General features: G+C 39.3%; 1 protein-coding gene across 2 annotated transcripts in view; it reads left to right on the top strand.

The window, feature by feature from the left end:
* Nucleotides 1–515: 515 nt before the first annotated feature.
* HMX2 (H6 family homeobox 2) overlaps nt 516–20,389 on the top strand; it is a 76,881-nt gene continuing 57,007 nt past the window's right edge. The window contains exon 1 of one of the 2 annotated variants that reach the window (XM_077258475.1): nt 516–590. Coding sequence is in view for 1 of the 2 variants with exons in the window: in XM_077258473.1 (XP_077114588.1) it covers nt 520–590 (71 nt within the window). In the remaining variant the exon portion in view is untranslated. The remainder of the gene's footprint in view (nt 591–20,389) is intronic. The other variant, XM_077258473.1, reaches the window with a different exon arrangement.

The following is a 20,389-nucleotide window of genomic DNA, read 5'->3' as shown; positions in this document are numbered from 1 at the left end:
TGTGCCAAATGATGTCATAGTAGCATGGCACCTATAAAGTTGGGTTTGTTTTTTTTAGTGAGAGGCATTAAGGTGATAGACATGATACAAAAGTGAGGCTGATCTGGACCTTGGCATTGCCAGCTGCTGCTGTGCCCTCTCTGGCTGGGCAGGGGGTGCTGCGCCTACCTGGCCCTGGCGCATCTCCTGGAGCTGCTCTAGCCAGTGATGTGGGCAATCCAGTCAAGCGATGCATTTTCCTTGGCAATCTGTGGGTAAGTTCCCCGGACACTTGAGTTGATTCTTTGGAGTTTGAGTTCTTAAATCTGAGCGTTTGTTTGCAATTAAAAAATGCAGCATTGGCCATGTCCAGTGTTTGGTATCAGACTGAGCAGATCCCGCTCGGCTGTTTGCACTAACAACACACATGTATTTCTTTTATTTGATAGTAAATACTCCAGCCCTCTGTATAGCAAACAGCAGAGAAATCTATAAATTTCCCGGCTCCGCATTCGCTCACATTATACAGCAGAGGACCAGATGCTGACACTACAACACCCAGCACACCTGGCTGCAGCTTCCTGGGCACCCAAGAGCATTCACCAGTGCAGGTCAGTGGCTTCACCCAGCAATGGGCAGGAGAGGGGGATGCATAAAATTGGGGAGGTGGGTAACAGTTCAGGGTTAACCCCTTCTGGGCCAAACACTCCAGCTAGTTATCACTGACTGTAATATAGACCAAAATGATTCGCTAGCCTGCAAATGAGGAGAACATCCCAGATCTGCAGCGAGGGGAAGGAAGAACAATAATAATCTATGAGATGATTGATGACATGCTGCAGGGTCGTTTTTTTCCAGTAAACGTTAAATAATTGGAATGAAAAGAAAAAAGGAACCTCATCATAATTCATATTAGCCAGGGAATCCTATAGGTTCCATTGATGTGTTGAGATTAAAGGGTTAAAAGTGTGACTTAACCAATATGCCCTGCATGCATGCAACGTTGGGTGCAATTGATGGTACATTTATAGTATACACTAAATACATATTAGCCAGGGTGGGGAAGTGTGATAAACCTGCTCATAGAAGACTCTGCAGAGCGGAAGGGGTTAAATCCTATGCATTCAGTAACTATCATGTATATGTGTAGTGAAAATGGTAAAATCCCCCCAGTCTACCATGTAGAAGGTTCTGAGTCCAAACCAACCCACAGCGAATGTACAGTGTGTGATGTATATTAGTATATGGTCCTTGTATGGAGGAGAAATAGAAATGACATGTAATAGAAGTCAGCAGATGTCACAGGTTCCTCCACACTGCTCCTCTCTTCATCTTCCCCTGTCCCTGCCTTCCACTATTCGCTCTTGGTATTTCTCTACCTGTCAGTGGTTTTCACTCCATTTCTCATCTTTATTTCTCAATCGTTCTAATTCTCTCCTTTCTAATTTTCTCTTTCTCCTCTTTCTTTTTGCCTTTCACTCTTTCATCCTCTCTTTTCTGTCACTGTCTTATTAGGTCTTCTCTTTTTTTTCCCGTTTGTTACTTTCTTTCTCTCTTTATCTTTCTGTCTTATTCTGTGTGTCATTCCCTACCAAGCAGAACATGCACAAATGATGCTGGATTCTGATGTAATCAATATAGATCATGGATGTAAACGAAGGAGACACACAGGCACACACATCTGTACAAACATGTAAATAAGGCACACGAATACACATAGACACACGAAATGTAAATAGAGGCACAAATGCACATACAAATACTGAGAAACATAAATAAATATATTATATATATATATATATATATATATATATTTATTTATATCCACACAAGTGTATACACACAAATACAGAAACACAAACACACACTCATATAAGTATACACACACAGACATGCACACAAATAGGTACACATACATATATATTTATATACACAAACACATATATACACACACATGCCCACACACATATATATATTTATATACAAAAACACATATATACACACATATTTATACAAACACAATTGCACACATATGTACACACACACAAACACACAGACACACATATATATAAACATACACACACATATACACAACTACACATTTATACACATACCCAAACATATATACACATATATTATACAATCATGCACACACATAAATATCCACACACATATACAATACTCACATATACACAAAAATATATATACACACAAACACATGTATACTCACATATATATACACAAACACACAAGTAAAGATACACAAATCTACATATACACATATAAACACACATCAACATAAAACATACACATACACAACACATCACATATATACAGTATTGTACACATGTTACAGGCAGAAAACACAGCACACTTCTTCCATACAATATACTGCACACACATGACTGCTCCTGGACACAGGATTTAGTGGATTGCCCTTCAGGAGTGGATATTCCATAAGTAGACATTGCTCATTGATTCCCAATTGTTCATCTAACCGTATTGGTCATTCTCCTTATCACAACTAATGATGAGTATAATCATGCACTAGATAATGTGTCCCTGAAAGGTCCTTACTAATAGCAGTCCTCATTATCACTGATGATTCCGTGTCACAGACACAGCATTACACACCTGCCCCTATATGTATCTGGTGTATACTGTATACAGCAGTGTGTATCTATACAAGGCTTATACACATCTGCCCCTATATGTATCCGGTGTATACAGTATACAGCCGTGTGTATCTATACAAGGCTTATACACATCTGCCCCTATATGTATCTGGTATATACAGTATACAGCAGTGTGTATCTATACAAGCCTTATACACATCTGCCTCTATATGTATCTGGTGTATGCAGTATACAGCAGTGTGTATCTATACAAGGCTTATACACATCTGCCCCTATATGTATCTGGTGTATACAGTATACAGTAGTGTGTATCTATACAAGGCTTATACACATCTGCCCCTATATGTATCTGGTGTATACAGTATACAGTAGTGTGTATCTATACAAGGCTTATACACACCTGCCCCTATATGTATCTGGTGTATACAGTATACAGCGGTGTGTATCTATATAAGGCTTATACACACCTGCCCCTATATGTATCTGGTGTATACAGTATACAGCAGTGTGTATCTATACAAGCCTTATACACATCTGCCCCTATATGTATCTGGTGTATACAGTATACAGCAGTGTGTATCTATACAGGGCTTATACACATCTGACCCTATATGTATCCGGTGTATACAGTATACAGCAGTGTGTATCTATACAAGCCTTATACACATCTGCCCCTATATGTATCTGGTGTATAAAGTATACAGCAGTGTGTATCTATACAAGGCTTATACACATCTGCCCCTATATGTATCTGGTGTATACAGTATACAGCGGTGTGTATCTATATAAGGCTTATACACATCTGCCCCTATATGTATCTGGTGTATACAGTATACAGCGGTGTGTATCTATACAAGCCTTATACACATCTGTCCCTATATGAATCTGGTGTATACAGTATACAGCAGTGTGTATCTATACAAGGCTTATACACATCTGCCCCTATATGTATCTGGTGTATACAGTATACAGCAGTGTGTATCTATACAAGGCTTATACACATCTGCCCCTATATGTATCTGGTGTATACAGTATACAGCAGTGTGTATCTATACAAGGCTTATACACATCTGCCCCTATATGTATCTGGTGTATACAGTATACAGCAGTGTGTATCTATACAAGGCTTATACACATCTGCCCCTATATGTATCTGGTGTATACAGTATACAGCGGTGTGTATCTATATAAGGCTTATACACATCTGCCCTTATATGTATCTGGTGTATACAGTATACAGCGGTGTGTATCTATACAAGGCTTATACACATCTGCCCCAATATGTATCTGGTGTATACAGTATACAGCAGTGTGTATCTATACAAGGCTTATACACATCTGCCCCTATATGTATCTGGTGTATACAGTATACAGCAGTGTGTATCTATACAAGGCTTATACACATCTGCCCCTATATGTATCTGGTGTATACAGTATACAGCGGTGTGTATCTATACAAGGCTTATACACATCTGCCCCTATATGTATCTGGTGTATACAGTATACAGCGGTGTGTATCTATATAAGGCTTATACACATCTGCCCCTATATGTATCCGGTGTATACAGTATACAGCAGTGTGTATCTATACAAGCCTTATACACATCTGCCCCTATATGTATCTGGTGTATACAGTATACAGCAGTGTGTATCTATACAAGCCTTATACACATCTGTCCCTATATGTATCTGGTGTATACAGTATACAGCGGTGTGTATCTATATAAGGCTTATACACATCTGCCCCTATATGTATCTGGTGTATACAGTATACAGCGGTGTGTATCTATACAAGGCTTATACACATCTGCCCCTATATGTATCTGGTGTATACAGTATACAGCTGTGTGTATCTATATAAGGCTTATACACATCTGCCCCTATATGTATCTGGTGTATACAGTATACAGCGGTGTGTATCTATACAAGGCTTATACACATCTGCCCCTATATGTATCTGGTGTATACAGTATACAGCGGTGTGTATCTATATAAGGCTTATACACATCTGCCCCTATATGTATCCGGTGTATACAGTATACAGCAGTGTGTATCTATACAAGCCTTATACACATCTGCCCCTATATGTATCTGGTGTATACAGTATACAGCAGTGTGTATCTATACAAGGCTTATACACATCTGCCCCTATATGTATCTGGTGTATACAGTATACAGCAGTGTGTATCTATACAAGGCTTATACACATCTGCCCCTATATGTATCTGGTGTATACAGTATACAGCAGTGTGTATCTATACAAGGCTTATACACATCTGTCCCTACATGTATCCAGTGTATACAGTATACAGCGGTGTGTATCTATATAAGCCTTATACACATCTGCCCCTATATGTATCTGGTGTATACAGTATACAGCAGTGTGTATCTATACAAGGCTTATACACATCTGCCCCTATATGTATCTGGTGTATACAGTATACAGCGGTGTGTATCTATATAAGGCTTATACACATCTGCCCCTATATGTATCTGGTGTATACAGTATACAGCAGTGTGTATCTATACAAGGCTTATACACATCTGCCCCTATATGTATCTGGTGTATACAGTATACAGAGGTGTGTATCTATATAAGCCTTATACACATCTGCCCCTATATGTATCTGGTGTATACAGAATACAGCGGTGTGTATCTATACAAGGCTTATACACATCTGCCCCTATATGTATCTGGTGTATACAGTATACAGAGGTGTGTATCTATATAAGCCTTATACACATCTGCCCCTATATGTATCTGGTGTATACAGTATACAGCAGTGTGTATCTATACAAGGCTTATACACATCTGCCCCTATATGTATCTGGTGTATACAGTATACAGCGGTGTGTATCTATATAAGGCTTATACACATCTGCCCCTATATGTATCTGGTGTATACAGTATACAGCGGTGTGTATCTATACAAGCCTTATACACATCTGTCCCTATATGAATCTGGTGTATACAGTATACAGCAGTGTGTATCTATACAAGGCTTATACACATCTGCCCCTATATGTATCTGGTGTATACAGTATACAGCAGTGTGTATCTATACAAGGCTTATACACATCTGCCCCTATATGTATCTGGTGTATACAGTATACAGCAGTGTGTATCTATACAAGGCTTATACACATCTGCCCCTATATGTATCTGGTGTATACAGTATACAGCAGTGTGTATCTATACAAGGCTTATACACATCTGCCCCAATATGTATCTGGTGTATACAGTATACAGCAGTGTGTATCTATACAAGGCTTATACACATCTGCCCCTATATGTATCTGGTGTATACAGTATACAGCGGTGTGTATCTATACAAGGCTTATACACATCTGCCCCTATATGTATCTGGTGTATACAGTATACAGCGGTGTGTATCTATACAAGGCTTATACACATCTGCCCCTATATGTATCTGGTGTATACAGTATACAGCGGTGTGTATCTATACAAGGCTTATACACATCTGCCCCTATATGTATCTGGTGTATACAGTATACAGCGGTGTGTATCTATATAAGGCTTATACACATCTGCCCCTATATGTATCCGGTGTATACAGTATACAGCAGTGTGTATCTATACAAGCCTTATACACATATGCCCCTATATGTATCTGGTGTATACAGTATACAGCAGTGTGTATCTATACAAGCCTTATACACATCTGCCCCTATATGTATCTGGTGTATACAGTATACAGCAGTGTGTATCTATACAAGGCTTATACACATCTGCCCCTATATGTATCTGGTGTATACAGTATACAGCAGTGTGTATCTATACAAGGCTTATACACATCTGCCCCTATATGTATCCGGTGTATAGAGTATACAGCGGTGTGTATCTATATAAGCCTTATACACATCTGCCCCTATATGTATCCGGTGTATACAGTATACAGCAGTGTGTATCTATACAAGGCTTATACACATCTGCCCCTATATGTATCTGGTGTATACAGCGGTGTGTATCTATACAAGGCTTATACACATCTGCCCCTATATGTATCTGGTGTATACAGTATACAGCAGTGTGTATCTATACAAGGCTTATACACATCTGCCCCTATATGTATCTGGTGTATACAGTATACAGCGGTGTGTATCTATACAAGGCTTATACACATCTGCCCCTATATGTATCTGGTGTATACAGTATACAGCGGTGTGTATCTATACAAGGCTTATACACATCTGCCCCTATATGTATCTGGTGTATACAGTATACAGCGGTGTGTATCTATACAAGGCTTATACACATCTGCCCCTATATGTATCTGGTGTATACAGTATACAGCGGTGTGTATCTATATAAGGCTTATACACATCTGCTCCTATATGTATCCGGTGTATACAGTATACAGCAGTGTGTATCTATACAAGCCTTATACACATCTGCCCCTATATGTATCTGGTGTATACAGTATACAGCAGTGTGTATCTATACAAGCCTTATACACATCTGCCCCTATATGTATCTGGTGTATACAGTATACAGCAGTGTGTATCTATACAAGGCTTATACACATCTGCCCCTATTTGTATCTGGTGTATACAGTATACAGCAGTGTGTATCTATACAAGGCTTATACACATCTGTCCCTACATGTATCCAGTGTATAGAGTATACAGCGGTGTGTATCTATATAAGCCTTATACACATCTGCCCCTATATGTATCTGGTGTATACAGTATACAGCAGTGTGTATCTATACAAGGCTTATACACATCTGCCCCTATATGTATCTGGTGTATACAGTATACAGCGGTGTGTATCTATACAAGGCTTATACACATCTGCCCCTATATGTATCTGGTGTATACAGTATACAGCAGTGTGTATCTATACAAGCCTTATACACATCTGTCCCTATATGAATCTGGTGTATACAGTATACAGCAGTGTGTATCTATACAAGGCTTATACACATCTGCCCCTATATGTATCTGGAGTATACAGTATACAGCAGTGTGTATATATACAAGGCTTATACACATCTGCCATTATATGAATCTGGTGTATACAGTATACAGCAGTGTGTATCTATACAAGGCTTATACACATCTGTCCCTACATGTATCCAGTGTATACAGTATACAGCGGTGTGTATCTATATAAGCCTTATACACATCTGCCCCTATATGTATCTGGTGTATACAGTATACAGCAGTGTGTATCTATACAAGGCTTATACACATCTGCCCCTATATGTATCTGGTGTATACAGTATACAGCGGTGTGTATCTATATAAGGCTTATACACATCTGCCCCTATATGTATCTGGTGTATACAGTATACAGCAGTGTGTATCTATACAAGCCTTATACACATCTGTCCCTATATGAATCTGGTGTATACAGTATACAGCAGTGTGTATCTATACAAGGCTTATACACATCAGCCCCTATATGTATCTGGTGTATACAGTATACAGCAGTGTGTATCTATACAAGGCTTATACACATCTGTCCCTACATGTATCCAGTGTATACAGTATACAGCGGTGTGTATCTATACAAGGCTTATACAAATCTGCCCCCATATGTATCTGGTGTATACAGTATACAGCGGTGTGTATCTATACAAGGCTTATACACATCTGCCCCTATATGTATCTGGTGTATACAGTATACAGCGGTGTGTATCTATACAAAGCTTATACACATCTGCCCCTATATGTATCTGGTGTATACAGTATACAGCGGTGTGTATCTATACAAGGCTTATACACATCTGCCCCTATATGTATCTGGTGTATACAGTATACAGCAGTGTGTATCTATACAGGGCTTATACACATCTGCCCCTATATGTATCCTGTGTATACACTATACAGCAGTGTGTATCTATACAAGGCTTATACACATCTGCCCCTATATGTATTTGGTGTATACAGTATACAGCAGTGTGTATCTATTCAAGGCTTATACACATCTGCCCCTATATGTATCTGGTGTATACAGTATACAGCAGTGTGTATCTATACAAGGCTTATACACATCTGCCATTATATGAATCTGGTGTATACAGTATACAGCGGTGTGTATCTATATAAGGCTTATACACATCTGCCCCTATATGTATCTGGTGTATACAGTATACAGCAGTGTGTATCTATACAAGCCTTATACACATCTGTCCCTATATGAATCTGGTGTATACAGTATAAAGCAGTGTGTATCTATACAAGCCTTATACACATCTGTCCCTATATGAATCTGGTGTATACAGTATACAGCAGTGTGTATCTATACAAGGCTTATACACATCAGCCCCTATATGTATCTGGTGTATACAGTATACAGCAGTGTGTATCTATACAAGGCTTATACACATCTGTCCCTACATGTATCCAGTGTATACAGTATACAGCGGTGTGTATCTATATAAGCCTTATACACATCTGCCCCTATATGTATCTGGTGTATACAGTATACAGCGGTGTGTATCTATACAAGGCTTATACACATCTGTCCCTACATGTATCCGGTGTATACAGTATACAGCAGTGTGTATCTATACAAGGCTTATACAAATCTGCCCCCATATGTATCTGGTGTATACAGTATACAGCGGTGTGTATCTATACAAGGCTTATACACATCTGCCCCTATATGTATCTGGTGTATACAGTATACAGCAGTGTGTATCTATACAAGCCTTATACACATCTGCCCCTATATGTATCTGGTGTATACAGTATACAGCAGTGTGTATCTATACAGGGCTTATACACATCTGCCCCTATATGTATCCTGTGTATACACTATACAGCAGTGTGTATCTATACAAGGCTTATACAAATCTGCCCCCATATGTATCTGGTGTATACAGTATACAGCGGTGTGTATCTATACAAGGCTTATACACATCTGCCCCTATATGTATCTGGTGTATACAGTATACAGCAGTGTGTATCTATACAAGCCTTATACACATCTGCCCCTATATGTATCTGGTGTATACAGTATACAGCAGTGTGTATCTATACAGGGCTTATACACATCTGCCCCTATATGTATCCTGTGTATACACTATACAGCAGTGTGTATCTATACAAGGCTTATACACATCTGCCCCTATATGTATTTGGTGTATACAGTATACAGCAGTGTGTATCTATACAAGGCTTATACACATCTGTCCCTATATGTATCTGGTGTATACAGTATACAGCAGTGTGTATCTATACAAGGCTTATACACATCTGTCCCTACATGTATCTGGTGTATACAGTATACAGCAGTGTGTATCTATTCAAGGCTTATACACATCTGCCCCTATATGTATCTGGTGTATACAGTATACAGCAGTGTGTATCTATACAAGGCTTATACACATCTGTCCCTACATGTATCCAGTGTATACAGTATACAGCGGTGTGTATCTATACAAGGCTTAAACACATCTGCCCCTATATGTATCTGGTGTATACAGTATACAGCGGTGTGAATCTATACACGGCTTATACACATCTGCCCCTATATGTATCTGGTGTATACAGTATACAGCAGTGTGTATCTATACAAGCCTTATACACGTCTGCTCCTATATGTATCCGGTGTATACAGTATACAGCAGTGTGTATCTATACAAGGCTTATACACATCTGACCCTATATGTATCTGGTGTATACAGTATACAGCAGTGTGTATCTATACAAGGCTTATACACATGTGCCCCTATATGTATCCGGTGTATACAGTATACAGCGGTGTATATCTATACAAGCCTTACACACATCTGCCCCTATATGTATCTGGTGTATACAGTATACAGTGGTGTGTATCTATACAAGGCTTATACACAACTGCCCCTATATGTATCTGGTGTATACAGTATACAGCGGTGTGTATCTATATAAGGCTTATACACACCTGCCCCTATATGTATCTGGTGTATACAGTATACAGCAGTGTGTATCTATACAAGCCTTATACACATCTGTCCCTATATGAATCTGGTGTATACAGTATACAGCAGTGTGTATCTATACAAGGCTTATACACGTCTGCCCCTATATGTATCTGGTGTATACAGTATACAGCAGTGTGTATCTATACAAGGCTTATACACATCTGCCCCTATATGTATCTGGTGTATACAGTATACAGCAGTGTGTATCTATACAAGCCTTATACACATCTGTCCCTATATGAATCTGGTGTATACAGTATACAGCAGTGTGTATCTATACAAGGCTTATACACATCTGTCCCTACATGTATCCAGTGTATACAGTATACAGCGGTGTGTATCTATATAAGCCTTATACACATCTGCCCCTATATGTATCTGGTGTATACAGTATACAGCGGTGTGTATCTATACAAGGCTTATACACATCTGTCCCTACATGTATCCGGTGTATACAGTATACAGCAGTGTGTATCTATACAAGGCTTATACACATCTGCCCCTATATGTATCTGGTGTATACAGTATACAGCGGTGTGGATCTATACAGGGCTTATACACACCTGCCCCTATATGTATCTGGTGTATACAGTATACAGCGGTGTGTATCTATACAAGGCTTATACACATCTGCCCCTATATGTATCTGGTGTATACTGTATACAGCAGTGTGTATCTATACAAGCCTTATACACATCTGCCCCTATATGTATCTGGTGTATACAGTATACAGCAGTGTGTATCTATACAGGGCTTATACACATCTGCCCCTATATGTATCCGGTGTATACAGTATACAGCAGTGTGTATCTATACAAGGCTTATACACATCTGCCCCTATATGTATTTGGTGTATACAGTATACAGCAGTGTGTATCTATTCAAGGCTTATACACATCTGCCCCTATATGTATCTGGTGTATACAGTATACAGCAGTGTGTATCTATACAAGGCTAATACACATCTGCCCCTATATGTATCTGGTGTATACAGTATACAGCAGTGTGTATCTATACAAGGCTTATACACATCTGTCCCTACATGTATCCAGTGTATACTGTATACAGCAGTGTGTATCTATATAAGCCTTATACACATCTGCCCCTATATGTATCTGGTGTATACAGTATACAGCGGTGTGTATCTATACAAGGCTTATACACATCTGCCCCTATATGTATCTGGTGTATACAGTATACAGCGGTGTGTATCTATACAAGGCTTATACACATCTGTCCCTACATGTATCCGGTGTATACAGTATACAGCGGTGTGAATCTATACACGGCTTATACACATCTGCCCCTATATGTATCTGGTGTATACAGTATACAGCGGTGTGTATCTATACAGGGCTTATACACATCTTCCCCTATATGTATCTGGTGTATACAGTATACAGCAGTGTGTATCTATACAAGGCTTATACACATCTGTCCCTATATGAATCTGGTGTATTCAGTATACAGCAGTGTGTATCTATACAAGCCTTATACACGTCTGCTCCTATATGTATCCGGTGCATACAGTATACAGCAGTGTGTATCTATACAAGCCTTATACACATCTGACCCTATATGTATCTGGTGTATACAGTATACAGCGGTGTGTATCTATACAAGGCTTATACACATCTGTCCCTACATGTATCCAGTGTATACAGTATACAGCAGTGTGTATCTATACAAGCTTTATACACATCTGTCCCTACATGTATCTGGTGTATACAGTATACAGCAGTGTGTATCTATACAAGCCTTATACACATCTGTCCCTATATGAATCTGGTGTATACAGTATCAAGCAGTGTGTATCTATACAAGCCTTATACACGTCTGCCCCTATATGTATCTGGTGTATACAGTATACAGCGGTGTGTATCTATACAAGGCTTATACACATGTGCCCCTATATGTATCCGGTGTATACAGTATACAGCAGTGTGTATCTATACAAGGCTTATACACATCTTCCCCTATATGTATCTGGTGTATACAGTATACAGCAGTGTGTATCTATACAAGGCTTATACACATCTGCCCCTATATGTATCTGGTGTATTCTGTATACAGCAGTGTGTATCTATACAGGGCTTATACACATCTGCCCCTATATACAAGCCTTATACACAACTGCCCCTATATGTATCCGGTGTATACAGTATACAGCAGTGTGTATCTATACAAGCCTTACACACATCTGCCCCTATATGTATCTGGTGTATACAGTATACAGCAGTGTGTATCTATACAAGGCTTATACACATCTGCCCCTATATGTATCTGGTGTATTCTGTATACAGCAGAGTGTATCTATACAAGGCTTATACACATCTGCCCCTATATGTATCTGGTGTATACAGTATACAGCGGTGTGTATCTATACAGGGCTTATACACATCTGCCCCTATATGTATCTGGTGTATTCTGTATACAGCAGTGTGTATCTATACAGGGCTTATACACATCTGCCCCTATATACAAGCCTTATACACATCTGCCCCTATATGTATCTGGTGTATACAGTATACAGCGGTGTGTATCTATACAAGGCAAATACACATCTGCCCCCATATGTATCTGGTGTATACAGTATACAGCAGTGTGTATCTATACAAGCCTTACACACATCTGCCCCTATATGCATCTGGTGTATACAGTATACAGCAGTGTGTATCTATACAAGGCTTATACACATTTGCCCCTATATGTATTTGGTGTATACAGTATACAGCAGTGTGTATCTATACAGGGCTTATACACATCTGCCCCTATATGTATCTGTTGTATTCTGTATACAGCAGTGTGTATCTATACAAGCCTTATACACGTCTGCTCCGATATGTATCCGGTGTATACAGTATACAGCAGTGTGTATCTATACAAGGCTTATACACATCTGCCCCTATATGTATCCGGTGTATACAGTATACAGCAGTGTGTATCTATACAAGGCTTATACACATCTGCCCCTATATGTATGTGGTGTATACAGTATACAGCGGTGTGTATCTATACTAGGCTTATACACATCTGCCCCTATATGTATCTGGTGTATACAGTATACAGCAGTGTGTATCTATACTAGGCTTATACACATCTGCCCCTATATGTATCTGGTGTATACAGTATACAGCTGTGTGTATCTATACAAGGCTTATACACATCTGCCCCTATATGTATCTGGTGTATAAAGTGTACAGCAGTGTGTATCTATACAAGGCTTATACACATCTGCCCCTATATGTATCCGGTGTATACAGTATAAAGCAGTGTGTATCTATACAAGCCTTCTACACATCTGCCCCTATATGTATCTGGTGTATACAGTATATAGCAGTGTGTATCTATACAATGCTTCTACACATCTGACGTATATGTATCTGGTGTATACAGTATACAGCAGTGTGTATCTATACAAGGCTTTTACACACCTGCCCCTATATGTATCTGGTGTATACAGTATACAGCAGTGTGTATCTATATAAGGCTTATACACATCTGCCCCTATATGTATCTGGTGTATACAGTATACAGCAGTGTGTATCTATACAAGGCTTATACACATCTGCCACTATATGTATCTGGTGTATACAGTATACAGCGGTGTGTATCTATATAAGGCTTATACACATCTGCCCCTATATGTATCTGGTGTATAAAGTATACAGCAGTGTGTATCTATACAAGCCTTATACACATCTGCCCCTATATGTATCTGGTGTATACAGAATACAGCGGTGTGTATCTATATAAGGCTTATACACATCTGCCCCTATATGTATCTGGTGTATACAGTATACAGTAGTGTGTATCTATACAAGGCTTATACACATCTGCCCCTATATGTATCTGGTGTATACAGTATACAGCAGTGTGTATCTATACAAGGCTTATAAACATCTGCCCCTATATGTATCTGGTGTATACAGTATACAGCAGTGTGTATCTATACAAGCCTTATACACATCTGCCCCTATATGTATCTGGTGTATGCAGTATACAGCAGTGTGTATCTATATAAGGCTTATACACATCTGCCCCTATATGTATCTGGTGTGTACAGTATACAGCGGTGTGTATCTATACAAGCCTTATACACATCTGCCCCTATATGTATCTGGTGTATACTGTATACAGCAGTGTATCTATACAAGGCTTATACACATCTGCCCCTATATGTATCTGGTGTGTACAGTATACAGCGGTGTGTATCTATACAAGGCTTATACACATCTGCCACTATATGTATCTGGTGTGTACAGTATGCAGCAGTGTGTATCTATACAAGCCTTATACACATCTGCCCCTATATGTATCTGGTGTATACTGTATACAGCAGTGTGTATCTATACAAGCCTTATACACATCTGCCCCTATATGTATCTGGTGTATACTGTATAGAGCAGTGTGTATCTATACAAGCCTTATACACATCTGCCCCTATATGTATCTGGTGTATGCAGTATACAGCAGTGTGTATCTATACAAGCCATATACACATCTGCCCCTATATGTATCCGGTGTATAGAGTATACAGCAGTGTGTATCTATACAGGGCTTATACACATCTGCCCCTATATGTATCTGGTGCGTACAGTATACAGCAGTGTGTATCTATACAAGGCTTATACACATCTGCCCCTATATGTATCTGGTGTATACATTATACAGCGGTGTGTATCTATACAAGGCTTATACACATCTGTCCCTATATATATCTGGTGTATACAGTATACAGCAGTGTGTATCTATACAAGCCTTATACACATCTGCCCCTATATGTATCCGGTGTATACAGTATGCAGCAGTGTGTATCTATACAAGGTTTATACACATCTGCCACTATATGTATCTGGTGTGTACTGTACACAGCAGTGTGTATCTATACAAGGCTTATACACATCTGTCCCTATATGTATCCGGTGTATACAGTATACAGCAGTGTGTATCTATACAAGCCTTATACACATCTGCCCCTATATGTATCTGGTGTATGCAGTATACAGCAGTGTGTATCTATACAAGTCTTATACACATCTGCCCATATATGTATCTGATGTATACAGTATACAGCAGTGTGTATCTATACAAGCCTTATACACGTCTGTCCCTATATGTATCTGGTATATACAGCAGTGTGTATCTATACAAGCCTTATACACGTCTGCCCCTATATGTGTCTGGTGTATACAGTATACAGCGGTGTGTATCTATACAAGCCTTATACACATCTGCCCATATATGTATCTGATGTATACAGTATACAGCAGTGTGTATCTATACTAGGCTTATACACATCTGCCCCTAAATGTATCTGGTGTATACAGTATACAGTAGTGTGTATCTATACAAGCCTTATACTCGTCTGCTCCTATATGTATCCGGTGTATACAGTATACAGCAGTGTGTATCTATACAGGGCTTATACACACCTGCCCCTATATGTATCCGGTGTATACAGTATACAGCAGTGTGTATCTATACAAGGCTTATACACATCTGCCCATATATGTATCTGTTGTATACAGTATACAGCGGTGTGTATCTATACAAGCCTTATACACATCTGCCCCTATATGTATCCGTTGTATACAGTATACAGCAGTGTGTATCTATACAGGGCTTATACACACCTGCCCCTATATGTATCCGGTGTATACAGTATACAGCAGTGTGTATCTATACTAGGCTTATACACATCTGCCCCTATATGTATCTGGTGTATACAGTATACAGTAGTGTGTATCTATACAAGCCTTATACACGTCTGCTCCTATATGTATCCGGTGTATACAGTATACAGCAGTGTGTATCTATACAAGGCTTATACACATCTGCCCCTATATGTATCCGGTGTATACAGTATACAGCAGTGTGTATCTATACAGGGCTTATACACACCTGCCGCTATATGTATCTGGTGTATACAGTATACAGCAGTGTGTATCTATACAAGGCTTATACACACCTGCCCCTATATGTATCTGGTGTATACAGTATACAGCGGTGTGTATCTATACAAGGCTTATACACATCTTCCCCTATATGTATCTCGTGTATACAGTATACAGTAGTGTGTATCTATACAAGGCTTATACACATCTGTCCCTATATGAATCTGGTGTATACAGTATACAGTAGTGTGTATCTATACAAGGCTTATACACATCTGCCCCTATATGTATCCGGTGTATACAGTATACAGCAGTGTGTATCTATACAAGCCTTATACACATCTGACCCTATATGTATCCGGTGTATACAGTATACAGCGGTGTGTATCTATACAAGGCTTATACACATCTGCCCCTATATGTATCTGGTGCGTACAGTATACAGCGGTGTGTATCTATACAAGGCTTATACACATCTGCCCCTATATGTATCTGGTGTATACAGTTTACAGCGGTGTGTATCTATACAAGGCTTATACACATCTGCCCATATATGTATCTGTTGTATACAGTATACAGCAGTGTGTATCTATACAAGGCTTATACACATCTGCCCCTATATGTATCTGGTGTATACAGTATACAGCAGTGTGTATCTATACAAAGCTTATACACATCTGCCCCTATATGTATCCGGTGTATACAGTATACAGCAGTGTGTATCTATACAGGGCTTATACACATCTGCCCCTATATGTATCTGGTGTATACAGTATACAGCAGTGTGTATCTATACAGGGCTTATACACATCTGCCCCTATATGTATCCGGTGTATACAGTATACAGCAGTGTGTATCTATACAGGGCTTATACACACCTGCCCCTATATGTATCTGGTGTATACAGTATACAGCAGTGTGTATCTATACAAGGCTTATACACACCTGCCCCTATATGTATCTGGTGTATACAGTATACAGCGGTGTGTATCTATACAAGGCTTATACACATCTTCCCCTATATGTATCCTGTGTATACAGTATACAGCAGTGTGTATCTATACAAGGCTTATACACATCTGTCCCTATATGAATCTGGTGTATACAGTATACAGTAGTGTGTATCTATACAAGGCTTATACACATCTGCCCCTATATGTATCCGGTGTATACAGTATACAGCAGTGTGTATCTATACAAGCCTTATACACATCTGACCCTATATGTATCCGGTGTATACAGTATACAGCGGTGTGTATCTATACAAGGCTTATACACATCTGCCCCTATATGTATCTGGTGCGTACAGTATACAGCGGTGTGTATCTATACAAGGCTTATACACATCTGCCCCTATATGTATCTGGTGTATACAGTTTACAGCGGTGTGTATCTATTCAAGGCTTATACACATCTGCCCATATATGGATCTGTTGTATACAGTATACAGCAGTGTGTATCTATACAAGCCTTATACACATCTGCCCCTATATGTATCCGGTGTATACAGTATACAGCAGTGTGTATCTATACAGGGCTTATACACATCTGCCCCTATATACAAGCCTTATACACAACTGCCCCTATATGTATCCGGTGTATACAGTATACAGCAGTGTGTATCTATACAAGCCTTACACACATCTGCCCCTATATGTATCTGGTGTATACAGTATACAGCAGTGTGTATCTATACAAGGCTTATACACATCTGCCCCTATATGTATCTGGTGTATTCTGTATACAGCAGAGTGTATCTATACAAGGCTTATACACATCTGCCCCTATATGTATCTGGTGTATACAGTATACAGCGGTGTGTATCTATACAGGGCTTATACACATCTGCCCCTATATGTATCTGGTGTATTCTGTATACAGCAGTGTGTATCTATACAGGGCTTATACACATCTGCCCCTATATACAAGCCTTATACACATCTGCCCCTATATGTATCTGGTGTATACAGTATACAGCGGTGTGTATCTATACAAGGCTTATACACATCTGCCCCCATATGTATCTGGTGTATACAGTATACAGCAGTGTGTATCTATACAAGCCTTACACACATCTGCCCCTATATGCATCTGGTGTATACAGTATACAGCAGTGTGTATCTATACAAGGCTTATACACATTTGCCCCTATATGTATTTGGTGTATACAGTATACAGCAGTGTGTATCTATACAGGGCTTATACACATCTGCCCCTATATGTATCTGTTGTATTCTGTATACAGCAGTGTGTATCTATACAAGCCTTATACACGTCTGCTCCGATATGTATCCGGTGTATACAGTATACAGCAGTGTGTATCTATACAAGGCTTATACACATCTGCCCCTATATGTATCCGGTGTATACAGTATACAGCAGTGTGTATCTATACAAGGCTTATACACATCTGCCCCTATATGTATCCGGTGTATACAGTATACAGCAGTGTGTATCTATACAAGGCTTATACACATCTGCCCCTATATGTATGTGGTGTATACAGTATACAGCGGTGTGTATCTATACTAGGCTTATACACATCTGCCCCTATATGTATCTGGTGTATACAGTATACAGCAGTGTGTATCTATACTAGGCTTATACACATCTGCCCCTATATGTATCTGGTGTATACAGTATACAGCTGTGTGTATCTATACAAGGCTTATACACATCTGCCCCTATATGTATCTGGTGTATAAAGTGTACAGCAGTGTGTATCTATACAAGGCTTATACACATCTGCCCCTATATGTATCCGGTGTATACAGTATAAAGCAGTGTGTATCTATACAAGCCTTCTACACATCTGCCCCTATATGTATCTGGTGTATACAGTATATAGCAGTGTGTATCTATACAATGCTTCTACACATCTGACGTATATGTATCTGGTGTATACAGTATACAGCAGTGTGTATCTATACAAGGCTTTTACACACCTGCCCCTATATGTATCTGGTGTATACAGTATACAGCAGTGTGTATCTATATAAGGCTTATACACATCTGCCCCTATATGTATCTGGTGTATACAGTATACAGCAGTGTGTATCTATACAAGGCTTATACACATCTGCCACTATATGTATCTGGTGTATACAGTATACAGCGGTGTGTATCTATATAAGGCTTATACACATCTGCCCCTATATGTATCTGGTGTATAAAGTATACAGCAGTGTGTATCTATACAAGCCTTATACACATCTGCCCCTATATGTATCTGGTGTATACAGAATACAGCGGTGTGTATCTATATAAGGCTTATACACATCTGCCCCTATATGTATCTGGTGTATACAGTATACAGTAGTGTGTATCTATACAAGGCTTATACACATCTGCCCCTATATGTATCTGGTGTATACAGTATACAGCAGTGTGTATCTATACAAGGCTTATAAACATCTGCCCCTATATGTATCTGGTGTATACAGTATACAGCAGTGTGTATCTATACAAGCCTTATACACATCTGCCCCTATATGTATCTGGTGTATGCAGTATACAGCAGTGTGTATCTATATAAGGCTTATACACATCTGCCCCTATATGTATCTGGTGTGTACAGTATACAGCGGTGTGTATCTATACAAGCCTTATACACATCTGCCCCTATATGTATCTGGTGTATACTGTATACAGCAGTGTGTATCTATACAAGGCTTATACACATCTGCCCCTATATGTATCTGGTGTGTACAGTATACAGCGGTGTGTATCTATACAAGGCTTATACACATCTGCCACTATATGTATCTGGTGTGTACAGTATGCAGCAGTGTGTATCTATACAAGCCTTATACACATCTGCCCCTATATGTATCTGGTGTATACTGTATACAGCAGTGTGTATCTATACAAGCCTTATACACATCTGCCCCTATATGTATCTGGTGTATACTGTATACAGCAGTGTGTATCTATACAAGCC

Source organism: Ranitomeya variabilis, chromosome 4, assembly GCF_051348905.1.
Source record: "Ranitomeya variabilis isolate aRanVar5 chromosome 4, aRanVar5.hap1, whole genome shotgun sequence".
Lineage (NCBI taxonomy): Eukaryota > Metazoa > Chordata > Amphibia > Anura > Dendrobatidae > Ranitomeya > Ranitomeya variabilis.
Note: the sequence above shows the minus strand (reverse complement) of the source record. Positions and strands in the feature narration are given on the sequence as shown.